This window comes from Condylura cristata, unplaced genomic scaffold (genome assembly GCF_000260355.1).
Source record: "Condylura cristata isolate star-nosed mole 26May11 unplaced genomic scaffold, ConCri1.0 scaffold00008, whole genome shotgun sequence".
Classification (NCBI taxonomy): Eukaryota; Metazoa; Chordata; class Mammalia; order Eulipotyphla; family Talpidae; genus Condylura; species Condylura cristata.
The window spans coordinates 27,386,563-27,403,327 of record NW_004567109.1 but is presented as its reverse complement, the minus strand read 5'-3'; the positions used below and the strand labels follow the sequence as shown (position 1 = coordinate 27,403,327).

The following is a 16,765-nucleotide window of genomic DNA, read 5'->3' as shown; positions in this document are numbered from 1 at the left end:
CACACACACACACACAAGTACACATAACTTAATGTTGGAAATTGTGGGAAACTGGGAATACCAGCAGTTATTTTCCTATGGATAAGGTAATATTCCTTTTGGAATACAAATATTTTTAGCTTATCTTGGCAATAAGTGTGTTTAGAATTTGATATCTTTATCCTACTATAAGATTTATGCATGTATTGGTGATTAGCTAATGAAAGGAGATAACAGACATTGGCTGTTGCATGGTTATACCAATAGGCTTTTGGAGATTTACCTGAGACTGTTTTATATAGGGTACAGTGGATATTTGAAAACAGTTCAATCATGTTCTTAATTTAATAGACATTGAACCCCTATTTAATACAAGTATTGTGCTTGTCACTGCAATTACAAAGTTGTATCACATGATACATTTATATATGTTATAGAATAGTACAGTAATTATGTTCATAAATATACCTATATGTACTGGAAGTGCAGGAAAAGATTATGTAATCATTAGATAAGATAGAAGAAGTCTTTAGATAAGATAGAAGAAGTCAGGGAAGTTGTCTTAAAAAAAGTAATTCCATTCTGAAGGATATGTTGAAGTTTATTTTCAGGGATACTTTAGAACACTTTCCTTTTTCTACTGTTTGTTTAAACTTTTAATTATGAAAATAATCCAGGTAGGTACAATCTATTCTCTATATATAATATACCCCTACATACTACACACAAACACATATTAAGAAAAATTGTAGTATGGTATGTTGTAAAATTGTGATATTATGATGGTTTGCCTGACAACAAATTTCTTTTTGTCTAATTATTACAGTGAATTCAGTTAAACTTGCTTTATCAAAATCTAGAAGTGTAATTTTTCATAATTTAATTATTTGGTTGCACAACCTACTCTTCTATTTTAGCAGAGAATATCTCAGACATTGCTGTCTGGTTTTTTTTTTTTTCTTTTGCCACACTGAAAACTAAAGGTCAACCAGCCCCAGAGCCCCTAACTTCATCATCTCTTTAGGATCTTTATTGCTAACTTGGAATATTGCAACCATGCCTGTCTTCTGCCTAATGTAGCTTGAACATTCCCTCCAGCAGCTCATTTGGTAGAAACTCAAGTTTTACCACAGCTGGAAGTAGACAATTGTTTACCTTCTATATAAGAAATTAGTTTTATCTAGAAAAAGACAACTATCTTGGAAATCTTTGCAATTATGAGAAACTGGATCTATGATTTTAGTATGCTCTACATTGGTGTGGTCACTTATTTTGATAATTTTCTATAGTTTTCTTTGAAGGTTGATAATTTGTTGTAGTTACCTTTGAAGGTAGTCTGGAATGGAGGCAAAACACATCAAAATTAATCCTTTTAAAAATTACTCATTTCTTAAACAAGTTCTGAAGTTATTCATTTTGATGAAAAATTTAAGATGAAGAGTTTGTGGATAGAGACAGAGATTATATTTTTCAGTTGACATGCTTTTGTACTGAGGTTAAGTTTCAAAGCCTTGTGAAGCATCTGTATCAAATACCTCTGTATATGATTGTCACAGTGTTGGAAATTCTAGTGCAATGGCAAATATCTGAGGTGTGCGTTTAGTATAGATATGTCTCTTAAATTTTCTGGGGGCTCAGTTTCATCACTTAACAAAATTTTAGAAGTGTTAGGTAACTAAATAAGCTGTAAGGCTCTTTCAGTGCTAACATTCCATGTGTTTTAGAGATAGTTTTTATAAAACAATTTCAGTGTGTATTTTTCTAATGCTCAGAAAAAGAATTACTTATGAATGTCTTTAGTATGATTTAGTAGAAAAAGTAGGAACCTTTGATATCAGATCTGAGATAAATTTGATAAGTAGGTAATCTCGGCCTAGCTACTTAAGGCTCAAACTTACCATTTGTAAAATGGGGATAATAGGATTGTTTTAAAGATTAAATGAAATAATGTTTGAAAGTCTTTACACAATGGCTGGCACAAATTGAGCACTTAAAAATATCGGTTTCTTCCTTCTCTTTCAGTTCCAAGTATTGAGGAATTTGAGGAGTGAAGGATTTTGAGCTGTCTGTGATCCTCAGCTTTTCTGAGTTCAAGCCAGTTCGTGTATTCGTTCCTTAATATATATATTTTTTAAAGATTTATTTATTTATTTGTGCACACAGAACTGGGGTACAGGCCAGAGACTCAGGGGCGGTGAGAGGCTTCACCAGAGACAGAGTGGGGAGCAGAACAGGCAGATGGAGGAAGTACACTGCTGAGGGGAGTAGCGGGTGGGCCAGGAGAGGGCTGCCACGCCATGTGGTCACCTCCGGGGCGGGCGGGAATCGAACTCATGTGGAAGTGGCTTTAGCTTCTCAGTGCTGTGCTTTAACCCGCTGCGCCACCAGGGAGGGCCACCTTAATATTTTTTTATCCTTCATATTTTTAATCCACATGTCTTTTCTTTTATATGATTCTTGCTACTGAAGATACTACTGAATCTTGTCTATAGTCTGTTAAATGCTGAGCTTCTTGTTGAGAAAAATTATGGTTGGTTATAATTCATAGTAAGTTTGAGAGAATTTATAGAAGAGAAAAAGGATATGAAGAATTCAAACATTTAAGGACCAGTTGAGGAAGAAGAACAAGGGGAGGAAGTAATAAAAAAGGAAATATATGTGATATATTTTTATATGTATGTGTTTCTTTTTATCATCTGTCTATATCATATTTACCTATCATCTCTCACTCCCTGCCAACCTCTGTGTGTGATTATTATCAATTATTGCTTAATGACAATTGGTTTCAGATTCCAAGATTTCAGAAGTGCATTGCATGTATATCTTTTTCTCTCTCGTTTTTTTTTGATCTCTGAAAAGTAAGTAGTGAGAGTGACAGTTCCCTTACATTCTCATATATGCTCTTGGTACTTGAGGCTGCTAATCATACTCCATCTAGAATCTAAAGTCTGCCTGGCATTCTGATCTGATACTACCATACCTTTCTCTTTTTTTTATTACCTGTGTGCAGCTTTCATAAGCTACCTGGAGTTTTCATGAATATTTATTGAGCTCTACTTGGTATTCAATAAATTATGTATGGTTATCATAATTATAATTATTATAAGAGTAGGCTTTCTTGAACATTAGATAGGGACAGTTATTTTCCAGTATCCATTCTATATACTTCCACTATTTTTCATTTAATTTATTTAATTCTTATACTAACATGAGGTAAGTAGCACTTATTCCAGAAACTGTGGCTAAAAGAGCTTAGGCAACTTTCTTAGGCATATGATTATCAAGTGTTAAAAGAAGGAAGTTGAAAGAGGTCACTTTGATTCCAAAAGCCATTTCTTTTCCTACTATGTTAATAAGCTTCCTCACAAAAATGGAAGCTATAAAAACAATAACCGCAGCAACACTCTTAAGTGGGAGTATCCATAATCCAAGGCTTTTTCAGGTGAGAATTACAGCTGAAGATTCATCAGAGGATTAACTACCTTTTGCATGTGTATTTAAAGAGTAGCTGTAAATCTTATAAGGTATTAACACAGTGTCTCTGGGAAGTAGAATGATATTCTTAGCTTCTTGAATTGGAGTAGTTTCCCAGGGTACCACAAGCAAACTCTGACATGAGCTTTTAGGTCTCCTGTTTCATCCTCTGAGTCTGCTCTGTTCTATTCTCTGGGAATCAAAATGTGGCTTGAGGCATCAGTATGATGTTTGCCGAGTGTCAGGTATAAGAACAGTGCTGGAAATATGAAGAACTTTGCCACTTGATTTCTTGAATTTTAAAACCTCTTGACATTATCTGGTACTGGCTTTTGCAGTTAGCACCAATATGTGAACAAGGTACTGAGATAATTTAACATTGCACTATTTGATCTTGGCAGTCATTGGTTATTTATCACAGCCATTCCTTGCCTGCAGGTTTTTAGCAAACATTTATTACACACTTTCTATGCACTATACCAATTATAAAAGCAGGATATACAGCAAATCCTGTCTTACTCATATCTGTTTCCCCCACCCCCCACAATTTGAATACTGTGTTTTTAGACAAAAATAATTAAGAGATAATTTAATTCAGTGTTCTTTATTGATGTAGGTGGAATGACTTTAAGATCACACTAAATGATACAGAAGGGACATGAACCTGAACGTTAATTCTCTATCAGAGCTCTTTTCAAGACATGCTACACAAAGACATAGCTGATTATGTCAATGGGAAGGAAGACATAATGTCATGGTTTGTTACCTGCTCCCTTACTTTAGTAGAATTATTTTTTAATTTCTTTGGCCTTCATGAGTCTTTTTCTTTGGAAGCTTCTTCAAAGACCCTGGATTACTTCTAGTATAGTCCACTGTTTCTTGTATAGTTTTCTACTTATGGCTTTTATCAGATTGAGGAGTTAGACAAAACTGGTATGTAGTTAGAAAAAAGAAGGGGACAGGGACAGGGGTACCTTAGAAAGGAGTCACAGTAGACTAGGGCATAAAAGGCTAAGCTGGAGATAAGTTGTGAAGGGAAGTTATTGAAGTTGAAGATAAGAGGCAAGATTGAAATAGAAAAATTTGAGGTAAAGGTAACATGTAGGATCCTCATGCACAAAACAGGAATAACAACATTTGGTATGCCTATCTCATGTACTAAGAACCTCAGGGAAAAAGGATTTTGAAATTTCTGAAGTGTAGTGTATTATTTAGGTGATAATGCCTGATGAAGATGATGAGTAAACATTTGCTAGAAGTAACAGAGATGGTGAGGTGATAGGATAAGTACAGAAAGTGCAGTGATTTATAAAAAGCATTTGTGTTATATCAGAGAACACATGCAATATATTAAAAGAGAGAATTGAATACTCATTGGGAAAGAAATTAAAAGGAGCACAGAAGGAATGATTAATCTGGGGTGCTAATTTAGCATACTGGGTGGTATTGGGATGATACAGTTAAAGAGAGACCTAATACCAACCTTTTAGAGCTGTTTAGTATTTTTTTCCCAGTTTTGTCAGGTCAGGGCAAGGCAGTTAGATTTTATAGATAATGTCTAGAAAAATTCACAGTGATTCTAGATTGGTAACATAGCCCTTAAAAACACTTGAAGTCATCCGTGCCAAACTCAAAGCAGGTACTTTGGGTGCTGATTTTTCTGGGTAAACTTCAGGAAAAGAAGGTTGTTTTGGTATTTGCTGCTGTATGATAGCTAGCTGGTCTTGGTGTGTGTTTATGGAGCCGCCTTTGTAGAAAGTTCAAGTTGATATGTTTTTGAACGATGATAGAACTCTGTAGACATAGATAATGGTTTACAGCTGAAGAACCTACAGTCCACCACCCTCCCTTCTTTGCTCTCATCTTTCCCACTTCCCCTCCCCTTCTGGTTGCTCCACTTCCCAGTTAGCTTTCAAGGGGCAGTTTTTAGTTTGACTTTGTCTTTGTTTTTCTATATTCCAATATCCCTCTCTGATTCATTTTGCTTAGTAACATCCCTTCCAGCTCCATCTGAGTGGCTGATATGACAGGGTATATCTTTTTTGGTAGCTGAGTAGTATTTTCCACTCAGTCTTAATGAAAATGGCATACACAATGTGCATGGACATGAGCATGTGGTCAGCATCACTCTAGCAGAGGATGGTGTGCAGTGGGAGGGCCTCTTCATATCTTCTGCTTTAGTCTGATTCTCTTGTGCTTTTTGATACATCTTCAGGCTGCCTTTGGGCTGAAAGCCCATTAGTCTGGACCATTTTATTTTTTTTCCACCAAATTAGTTTACACACCTTTTAGGATTTACATCAGGTTTTACTTCCAGCAGCCTTCCTTGGCTTATAGGCTAGATATAAACTTATAGGTCGTATCATCTTCTTGACACTATTTTTTGGATGCTAATTCTTTGTTGTGGGAGTTTGTTCTATGCATTCAAGGGTCCCACTATTATAATAGTAAAAAATGTCTCCAGACATGGCTAAATATCCCCTGGGGGGGGGGTCAAAATTGCCCAGAACTTAGAGCCAGTGATATAGATGAGGAAATAAGAATTTTTCTTATACAGCATCATTTGCTTTTAATAATATTTTTTGGAGGAGAGAAGTTAACTTGTTTGTTCATTTTTCCATTTTGGATAGAAATGCAATTAAATTCACAATGGAACAGTGCTTTCAATTTCTGTTCTTTGAACATTACAAGTTTGCTTCTGCTTCACGGTTTTTGCATTTGTTCTTTCTGTGATGCTTTCCCCATAGATCTTCAAAGGAATCACTGTGTCATTTTGTTTAGGCCCTAGCTAAAATATCACTTCTTAGGGAGGTCTTTCCTGCCCACTCTATCTAAAGTAGCACTTCCTTTTATCTGAGTCTCATTTACCTGTTTTATTGTTCTCCATAGCATTTATTACTACCTGTAATATTTATGTTAAAAAGAGTCAGCATACTGTTGCAACAATAAACCCTGATTTCATTGATTTAAAACAATAAACTTTGTTTCTTACTTTGATTATAATTCTATAGTTGAAAACATGCAGTCATTCAGGGAATTAAGCTCCTCCCTCCATAGGGCTCTTCCATCTCTAGAGTCTTGTACTTATTTGATTTTGACTGGTGAATGGGTTAGAGAATGTGGAGGATTATGTGGAAAGCAGGTCTGAAAAGTGACAGTCTCTTTCTCCTACAGTTACGTTGACTAGAATTCAGTCACATTATGACACCTAACTGTGACAGAGACTGGGAAATGTAAGGTTATGTGCCAGGAAGAAAAAAGTAGCATTTGGTAGGTGCTTTATATATCATCCTTGCCAGAATGTTACATGTTTAGTAAATGTCTCCCCACCAGAATGTAAAGTCTATGAAAGCCAATATATGTGACTGTTTTGTTTCCCAAGTTATCTGAAGTAGCAAGAACAATGTCTGGTATACAACTGCTTTTCTTTCTTTCTTTTTTAATATTTTTTTATATTATTCTTCTATCTTGATTGCAACTATCCTCACAATTAGAATTGTTGTTGGTATATGTGCAGTAGGTAACCAATTGCTTAGTTAATTAAATGTGACTGTTGTGTTATATAAAAAAAATTTAATACACTTAGCCTATTATCTATTATCTCATACATCATAAATTCTTAACAGGTTATAGCTGTTTTTACTGATTTTGACCAATTGCTATTGCCAAATCTGATTAATTTTATCTACAGTAGGTGAGTATATATTATTGTCATATATTTTTGAAATGATGTAAGCATAATTTGAAATAACTTCTGTGTATTATTCTGTTACTTAATCATTTGTTCATCTGTTAAGTAGATGGTTTATAACTCATCTATTTGATTTAAGATACTTTCCTAGATGATATGAAGAGATAAGAAAAACTTAAGTATTATAATACTTACATTAAGATAATTTTATACAGGAGATTAATTCTATATTTAGTTAAATATTCAATGATAAATATGAGAGACTTTATTATTTGCACTGTAATGAAACATGCCTAGCTTCTGAATAATAAGGAACTCTGAGGGTTTCACTCATGGAAATTGCACATAAATCATATAATATGAAACTACCATTCCCATTATTATTTCATCCCACTTAAGATCTAGTGCATTGTTTTTATTTAAATAAGTGATTCTTCAACAGTAATAGTATATAGATGACCTGAGTTATTTTGCCACTGCATTTTATGTTATTTTCCCACACATATTGGAAAGTAGAAAAGATGTCAACAATTGCGAATTGAATCTTAACAACTTATTGAGTGCAGAAATATTGTACACTTCGTTTTTTGTTTGTTTTTGGTATTTCTTGCTGCCTAGGCATGTAGTAGATGCTTAGTAGCATCTACATCATCGAATTTAAAGGATACCTATGCCAATTTGTTCAACTTTTGCTTAAGGAAATACATCTTTTTTTTACAGAGAATCCAAGAAATGATATTCTAGTATGCTTTTCAAATGTTTCTCATGAAAAGGTGAACACTTTTCTAGGGCAGCTTATTTTACTGTTGAGTAGTTATATTCATTAGGTTGTTTTTTTTTTTATATATTTTGATCTGAAATCTACTTCTTGGTGGTTCTAGTCCACTCTAGCAGTACAAGTTTAATATTCTAGTTTTCCTTTTACTTGTTAGCTCTTCACATTATCAGAGAGAGTTGTAATAAATCCCTTTAGTTTTTTAATCCCATTTATATATTAAACATTAGAAATATCTATTGTGTAGTAGGTATGAAGTAGAATTTACTACTATCACATTAATTTTTTTACCTTTTCCTCATTAGACATGCACTTCAGATGACTCAGAAGGCTATCATCTTTTTTTATGTAAACACTAGTTCATATCTCCCTGAAAATGAGATGTCTAAAGTGAACAGTGCTTTTCATCTGTGGCCTGATCAGCACATAGCCCATTAAAACTTATCATTTAATGCCAGTCAAAACCATAGTGAGATACATAATCAGAAAGACAAGTAATAACAAGTCTTGGTGAGGATGTAGAGAAAAAAGAATCCTTTGCACTATTGGTAGAATGTAAATTACTGCAACTGCTATGGAAAGCATGGAGATGTCTCAAAATAAAAATAGTACTACCATATAATCCAACAATTCTGCTTCTGGGTATTTATCTGGTGAAAATTAAAAAGCTAATTTGAAAAGATCTATCCCCATGATCATTTCAGGATTATGAGGGGGGTTGGGTAGGTGAAATGGATGAAAGTGATTAAAAGATACAAATATAGTTATATTTTTTAAAGATTTATTTATTTATACATACAAAAACTGTGGGAGGCCAAAGGTGTGGGAGAGTGAGAGGACTCACCAGAGACAAAGTGGGAAGCAGCACAGGCAAATTGACTAAGTAAACTGCTGAGGGGAGCAGGGGCTAGACAGGAGAGATCTACTGTGCTATGTGGGTCACTTTTTTGGCTGGGCATGGAACTCGTGCTGCAGTGGCTGCAGATATCTTCATGGTGCTGTGTTTTAACCCCTTGTGCCACCAGGATAAATCAGTTTGGGGATGTAATGTTTAGCATGATGACTATAGTTAATAATACTGTATAATATATGTAAAAGTTGCCAAAGAGTAGCTCTTCAGAGAAAAATATTTTTTAACTATAAATAGTGATGGATATTTTGCAATATATACAAACATAGAATCATTGCCTAGTGTACCTGAAAGGAATGCAATGTTATAGGTCCACAATATCTTAATAAAAACTATTGTTTTATGTGTTCATGATAGCTTACTACTATCAGTGTTCATTGTTTTTTTAAAAATGATATTGATCAAAGAAAACTTTTTTCATATTTCTATTAGGCTGGATCTACATTTGTGCAGTTGAGTCTTTTTGTACAAGTGAAGGGCTTTGTGTGATTTTGTCAATTTTAGTAAAATCTTTTTGTTGAAGAATATTAAATTTTAAGTTTATGCTCATGGCTAGTCCTCTTTGAAAATTTTTATTTTCTCTAAGTCTTAAATAAAATCCTGTATACCTGTGATAATTCAGTTATTCCTGGGACATGTGAGAATTGAATATCGCCATGTTTGAACATTGCTGTTTATTGATCTTCATTTTTTTCTCTTATAGTCATTTAATATCATTGATTCATTTAGAAGAGAAATATGCTCCCAGGAATGGGAGAATCAGGGGAATAACAACACCTAATTATTCAGTATATCTTATGGATAGCTTTCACTTTTCTTCCTTTGTTTTTACCTAGTTCAGAGTCTCATCATATCTCATCTAGACTTTGTTTCAGCCTCTTTTTTTTTTTTTTAATTATTTATTTATTTGTACAGAACTGGATTACAGGCCAGAGATGCGGAGGGTGAGAGAATTCACCAGAGACAGAGCGGGGAGCAGAACAGGCAGATCGACGAAGTACACTGCTGAGGGGAGCAGCGGGTGGGTCAGGAGAGGTCTGCCACGCCATGTGGTCACCTCCGGGGCAGGCGGGAATCGAACTCATGCAGAAGTGGCTTTAGCTTCCTTGTGCTGTGCTTTAACCCACTGTGCCGCCAGGGAGGGCCCTGTTTCAGCCTCTTAATGGCACTTTCTGCACTGTACTGTTTACCCAGTCTATTGCCAGAAGGCTCTTTCTATTGTACAAACACATCATGTAATTTTTCTGCTTCAGCTCTATGAAGAATTTCAGTTTTATTATGGGGTAAGTACACATATGCATTTCTCATAAACAAATAGACTTAGTGAACAAAGTACTCAGACTTGAGTAATTCTCTAGGATGTTCTCTTTAATCTCTGTAATCTCTTAATCTCTGGGTCTTTTTTTTTTTCAACTAGAGCAACCTATCTTGACAAATTGGGGTTTTATTTCTTGGCTGCCTGGTAGACACCTATTCAGCATTCAGGTTAAGTGTCACTTAATACTTTTTCTATTGGAAAATGTTCTAAATCCTTCCCCAACTGTTTTCACACAGGGGATTTATTATTTCTTTTAGACTCCTTTTACAATGTACATACATGTATCTGAGAATGCAAAGTACTTTATTGTACTTGCTTACTTGTCTACCTCATTTGCCTATACTCCTTGAAGGACATTTTAAGTCTCATTCATCTCTGTAGCTCCAGCATCTAACATGGTGCCTGGCATAGAGTGGGTACCCAGTGAATCCTGAGGCAAGATTAATGAGAATCACCAAAAACCTTTCATAGGTCATGTTTTGGAGAACACTCTGCTGGAACTCATTGAATATTGAATCTGGCAGAAATAGATTAGGAAAACCAGCCAGATGTTGTTTTTAAGAGTTCTGTTTTTAGCATGTAAATTAAAATTTCATTTAGAAGTACAAGTCTAATTTGGGAACCAGAATACAGTTGTAGAGTTTGACAAGATTACATATGTAAATTCTCCAAAGGCTGATCTGTCATCATGCTTTCTTGAAACAGCGCAGTCTGTGTAGAAAGAGCATGGTTCTCAGTCTGCCTCTCCAGCCCTCCTGCCTGCATCATTCAGTTACCACATTTGACCTACTATGCTTAACTCATTACCCATGAGGCAGTTTTTCCTTTTTCTTTCTGTGACAATGCTCCAGACTCTGAACCCCAAGGCTATAGATTATACCTAGTCTATCTTCAGATCCCTCAAGAACAGATTTTTACTCCTTGGAATAAAGTCTAACCGTCTTTGCGTGACCAAAAAGTCCATCATGGTCTATTTGATGTCTTCCTCCCTAAATTCCCATCTTTTTCCTGCATTCACAGTCTTCTTCAAACTTCTTTTTGCACTTCTGTAATGGTTAATTGTTACATATATTTTAAAGATGGTTCGGAAAGGATTCTGTGAGGGAAGTTTAGATATTTCCTCTGTGTTCTTGTGGAATGCTTTGAACTTCTCTGAAGTAATTCTAGTATTTATCAAACTGTATTATATAGTAGAGGTTTGCTGGTTTACCTCTTCCCACTAATATCCTTAAGAGGATGTTTTGAGATTATTTTTTGATTTTTTTTGACACCATGTATTGATTACCTTGCAATCCTCAGATGACTGATAGATTTTTAAAAGTTATTATTTTGTTCTTTTATTTTTTATTTTTTTACTTCATTTTGTACATTTTTTTTCCATCTCAATTGTAATCCCCGCGGGTTTCCCATCACCAAGTCACCCATGTGCCATCACCATAATCCCGTGCATTTCCCTCCCCCCCACCCCGTTTATTTTGTTCTTTATTGAACTATTTCTTTTCAAGGTAAAAGTGTTGATCTTTCCACCTCTATGCTAATTCAGTGGTTTTCACATTATTTCTGATGGTAGAATATTAAGTAGTTATAATGGTGGTAGTAGAACTATGGCTTTATTCAAATGAGAACAATTAACTATATTTGTAACAAATCATTATCATTTATTAAATAATTGATGTAATTTAATGTTCTTTTTAAGTTTCATCAGTCATATTAAATATTTTCATATCTAATTTCCATAATATAATTTTGAAAGATGTGTTTTACTACAATCTTTTTATGAATTGGAGCCACTGAGATTTGAAGAGATGAAAGTTGATTGCTTTGCATCATAGAGGTATAATAGGAAATTTGAACCCATATCTTTTTTATTTCAAAATGTATCCTATTTTTTTTAAAGAGATTTACTTATGGTACAGGCCAGTGGTATGGGAGAGGAGAGGATTCACCAAAGACAGAGTCAGGAGCAGAACAGGCAGATTGACTGGAATATCCTGCTGAGGGGAGCAGTAGGAGAGACAGGAGAGATCTGCTGCACCATGTGGGTCAGTTCTCAGGCTGGGGATCGAACTGTGTACTACAGTGGCTGGTCATAGATTCATAGTGCTGAGACTTAACCCCTTGTGCCACCAGAGAGGCCCAGCAAAATGTATTCTCTTTCTACTCTACCACCATATGTAGTTAATTTCTTTCTCCCTGGATAAGTACTAAGTGACTCTGTAGATATGTGTGGTATGAGTGTTTAATTATAATAACTTTATTGGACTGTTGCTACTAATAAATTTTGATTTCTTTAACATGAGTCTTCTTTTTTTTTTTAAATAGGCAATGATCTGGGGAGTGATGATGCCATTGGAGGGAATGTGAGCAAATATATGGTGCTTCCATCTGGATATTGTGGACAGCCCAGGAAAGGACATCTTGTCTTTGATGCTTGCTTTGAAAGTGGTGAGTTTTTAAAACAACTTTGCTTTTGAGTTTGCAAGGTGACAGTTTTTTTTTTTTTAAATCCATTTCCATCTGACAACTATTATTCCACCCATATTATACTTCATGAAAATTGAATAATTTGTTCAAAAACATCTATTTTGAAGGAATTAACTGAAACATACTTAAAAATTAAATATTATGTTTTATTGCTAATAATGATTAGATTGTAGTGGTTATGCTAACAAATATTTATACAGTATCTTGTATTTTAGATAATATTTTCCCAGATATTATTTATTTTGGAATAAGGGGACACACTTTAGCTATATGCTAAATCATTACATATGAATGTCTACTCTTTACTTGGTTTTGTATGAAGTGCTTGCTAACTTAGTCTTTGTGAGAGAGGAGGCTTCCCTATACAGAAATGGTTAGAGAAAGGATTCAGTTGAACACACATACATTACCATGAACAAATGCTGTGGGCATACTGAAAAGAGACATCAGGACTTGACTATGAATTTATATTCAGTAAGGATTGGAATTTGCAGATTTCTTTATGCCCTGAGCATACTCTGACTGGCACATAGTAGTTACTCAGAATTTGCTGAAAATATTAATGAGAACAGTAAACATAATTTCATTTTACAAGAAAGAGGTAAAATTTTTTGTCTTGAAATATGTGCGTTCATGCCTGAGTGTGTGTGATTGTTTGAAAGGAACATGCTAGTGTCAGTTATATGACAGTTCTCTTGAACTGTCAAAGAACTTAGATTGCCTCTGCCAACAATTGAAAACATTTCTGTAGGGTTTCACTCATTTAACCCATGTTTTGCTAGGACTGCCATAACAAATAACCGTAAATCTAGTGTCCTAAACAACAGGAATTTATTGTTTCACAGTTCTGGAGGATGGAAATATGAGATTAAGGTATCAGCAGGCATGGCTCCTGCTACGTACTTGATGAGGAATCTGTTCCATGCCTCTCGTCTAGCTTCTGTTGATTACTGCCAATCTTTGGTGTTCTTTATTTGAAGAAGCATCACACCTATCTCTGTCCTCATTTTCACATGGTGTTCTCCCTGTGTACATGTGTTTTTCTAAATATTCCTTTTTTAAGGATACCAGTCATATTGAATTCAGGCCCACTCTAATGATCTTGTAACTTGTTTACATCTAAAGTAGCCTTTTCTCCTACTAAGGTAAATTTTTGAGATGTTGGTATTAGGACTCAATGTATGGTTTTGTCGGGGGGAAATGTTTCAGTACAGTATTGCAGTGTTGTACTAACAGGCCTGAACAATCCATATACAGTGGAACAATGTTTTCTACTTTCTTTCAATCTCATGTTATTGCCTTAGTCAGCCTGTACTCTTCCCTACCTTTTGGGTTCTTTTTTAACTCATTTAAAAACATGAAGTCTAATAGCTCTATGAAGATAGGAGTGACCTTCATTTTAAAAATGGTGTGTTTTGGTTTATTTGCAGTCTGAGTTAATCCAGATTCCCTTCCTGGAATATCTACCTTAATCATACTTGTTTTTTTCCATCCTTATTGGAAAACTCAACACAAGAAATATTCACATCTAATCCCATAGTAACTAAATGAGTAGTGTATACTTCCCCAAAATTGCATGAACAACTGGTTATATCATTTGGATCTGTGTTAGTAATAAATAAGCCTTGTAGGATGGTTAAACAGATAACCTCTAGAATCAAGCTACAGTTTCTTCAACTTTTGATAGGTCTATCTTATAATTAAAAAAAAGAAATATATTAAAATTTAGTTAATATAATATGTTAAAATATAGTAAAGTTAATCTTACTGAATTATGCACAAAATAATAATAATATTTTAAAAATAGATAAGCGAGGGTATCTCAGAAAGAGAAATAGCAAAAGAAAATTCTGCTGAACAAGTACATAAAAATACATGATATGAGGTCCCATAAATTTGCTATACTGTATACATTTAATTGGAGTGTTCTGGCGGCAAGTGCCAAGAGAAACAATGTCCCTCAGATAAAAATGAAGTACTGAAATCTGATAGGAATTCTTCCTATTGGGCTTTCTAAAAAGACACTGAAATGTGATGAAAAGTGTCCTTAATAAGATCGCTCTGCTACTTAATATATTTCACAGGATTATATTTTGTAACATCCTTTTATGTAGGCTAAGGACGTAATGCTAAAAAGCATTTTAGAGAAAACAGTTCAGTTGTTTCTTGAAACAATTTGTTCGACAGATGCACCTTTCATCAAGTCTAGTTTAATTCAAGGATTTATTTCACATTATTTAAAACATAGAAGTCAGGGGAAGTTTTCTCTTATATGCTGTATTGAAAAGGTTTCTATAGATTTGTCCAGAATTACTGAGAAAGAGTAAAATAATTAATCAAATCAATGAATAGGGAATAATGGTTTATGTGGATAACATATACTGACTTCAGTTAAGCTTCCATATATTTTTTTTTCCTCTTACAGTTTTGGAATATATAAAGTGTCTAGTACATAACCTGGCCCTGGATTGGTGGATAATTAATGTTTTTCTTATGACAAATGAGGTCTGCATGTCAAATATTAACTCTTTTATGAATTTGTCATCTGTTTTTTCCATCGAGCCCTCTATATAACTCTTATTTCTCTTAGGAAAATAGATAACATCCTATAATTTTATCTCTCCAGAGATTTCTGACACTTTTATGATTATTTTAAACTTTATTCTTTTCTACTAGACTGTAACCTACTTCAGGAAAAAAATCTGAATATGATTAATGCCAATTCTCTCACAGCAACCAGAGTGCTTACTTACTAAATTAACCATGTATTTGTTAAATAAAGTACTGAGCAACAGACAAATTAACTTTCTGAATGCTTTAATGAAAAAGCCTTATTTATTTGTTTAGTGTTCCCCAATTTGCCAGTTTGTCTAAGTATTCATACCTCTAGAGGTGTGGTTTTCTTTGTGACCTTGATCCCTTTCTCTACTTGGTAAAATGTTAATTCAAACTCAGTCCAGCATTTCTTCCTCTGAGGAACACTGAGTCTAAGTATCTCTGCAAGACTCTAAGTCTCTACTTTTACATTTATAGGCATCTGAAGCTATTTTATGATATCCTTTATTGCACTACAGACATGTAATTGTCTCCTAATTTACTTTGTCACTGAAATTTCCTTGAAGTTAGGATGATTTTTATTAATTTTTGTTTTGCATCATTTGGTGTATAAATAGTCATAATAATATAACAAGCTTCATAAGTATATGAATAAGTGATGTCATAGAAATAGTGAACAAGTGATCTTCATATAGTGAGATTTTGAGATTATTTTACATTAAATAAAAATTTAATAGCAATAAGAACATTGGAGAGACAAACTAATAAAAATGGTCATTTAATTTGTTGCTTATACTCTGTGATAAGTGTTATATCTAGATTATATTATCAAACATTCAGCAAACCCTTCTGAGCTATTATAACTCTTTTTGTAGGTGAGGAGACATAAATGCAAAGATTTTACCCTAAATTATTTAATTGGTGTAGCTAATTTGAAATATCCAAAGGCATTGCTTTCAGAAAACATGCTTTGTATGATTTTAGCCTTCAAAATTTGTTAAACTTTGTTTTGTGATCTAATTAGTGATATATCTTGGAGAAAGTTTCTTATGCACTTAAGAATGTGTATACTGTTGCTACAGGGATAAATCTTCTGTATATGTATATGAGGTGCATAGGTTTGTTCAAAATATCAGTTTTGCCCAGTGGCATTCTATCTGTAGTTTGACCCATTATCCAGAATGGGCTATTGAGTCTCTTAGTATTGTTATACTGTTGTCTTTTGAAGCTTATCTTATGTTTTACACCAATGTCACATTTAAATTGATAGAGTTGATCCAGGAGAAAGACATGTCAAACAAAGAAAAATAAGTTAAGATTTTCATAAAACTTGAGGGAAGAGGTGCCCTGTTACCACAGCTTACAGCAATCTGCAACAGTGACTCTAAGGTCTGTTAGTGGGTAGGAGAGAGGTTCTGCAGCTGTAGTTGACCTCCATCTGCTAGCCTGAAACCACTGCTGCTTCCTAAAGAATGCTTCCTACTGTAATTGGTAAGCAGATCACTTGTAACACATTTGTAAATGGAGCAGAACAATACTTATGCGGAATAAGTGCAGACACTTCTACAAGTTCCTGGG

At 34.3% G+C, this 16,765-nt stretch overlaps 1 protein-coding gene across 1 annotated transcript in view; it reads left to right on the top strand.

Moving 5' to 3' along the window:
- Positions 1–16,765, top strand: part of AGBL4 (ATP/GTP binding protein-like 4) — an 893,441-nt gene that overhangs the window by 34,604 nt on the left and 842,072 nt on the right. Inside the window, 1 exon segment of the mRNA XM_004679485.2 lies at positions 12,470–12,592. Within this exon segment, the coding sequence (XP_004679542.2) occupies positions 12,470–12,592 (123 nt within the window).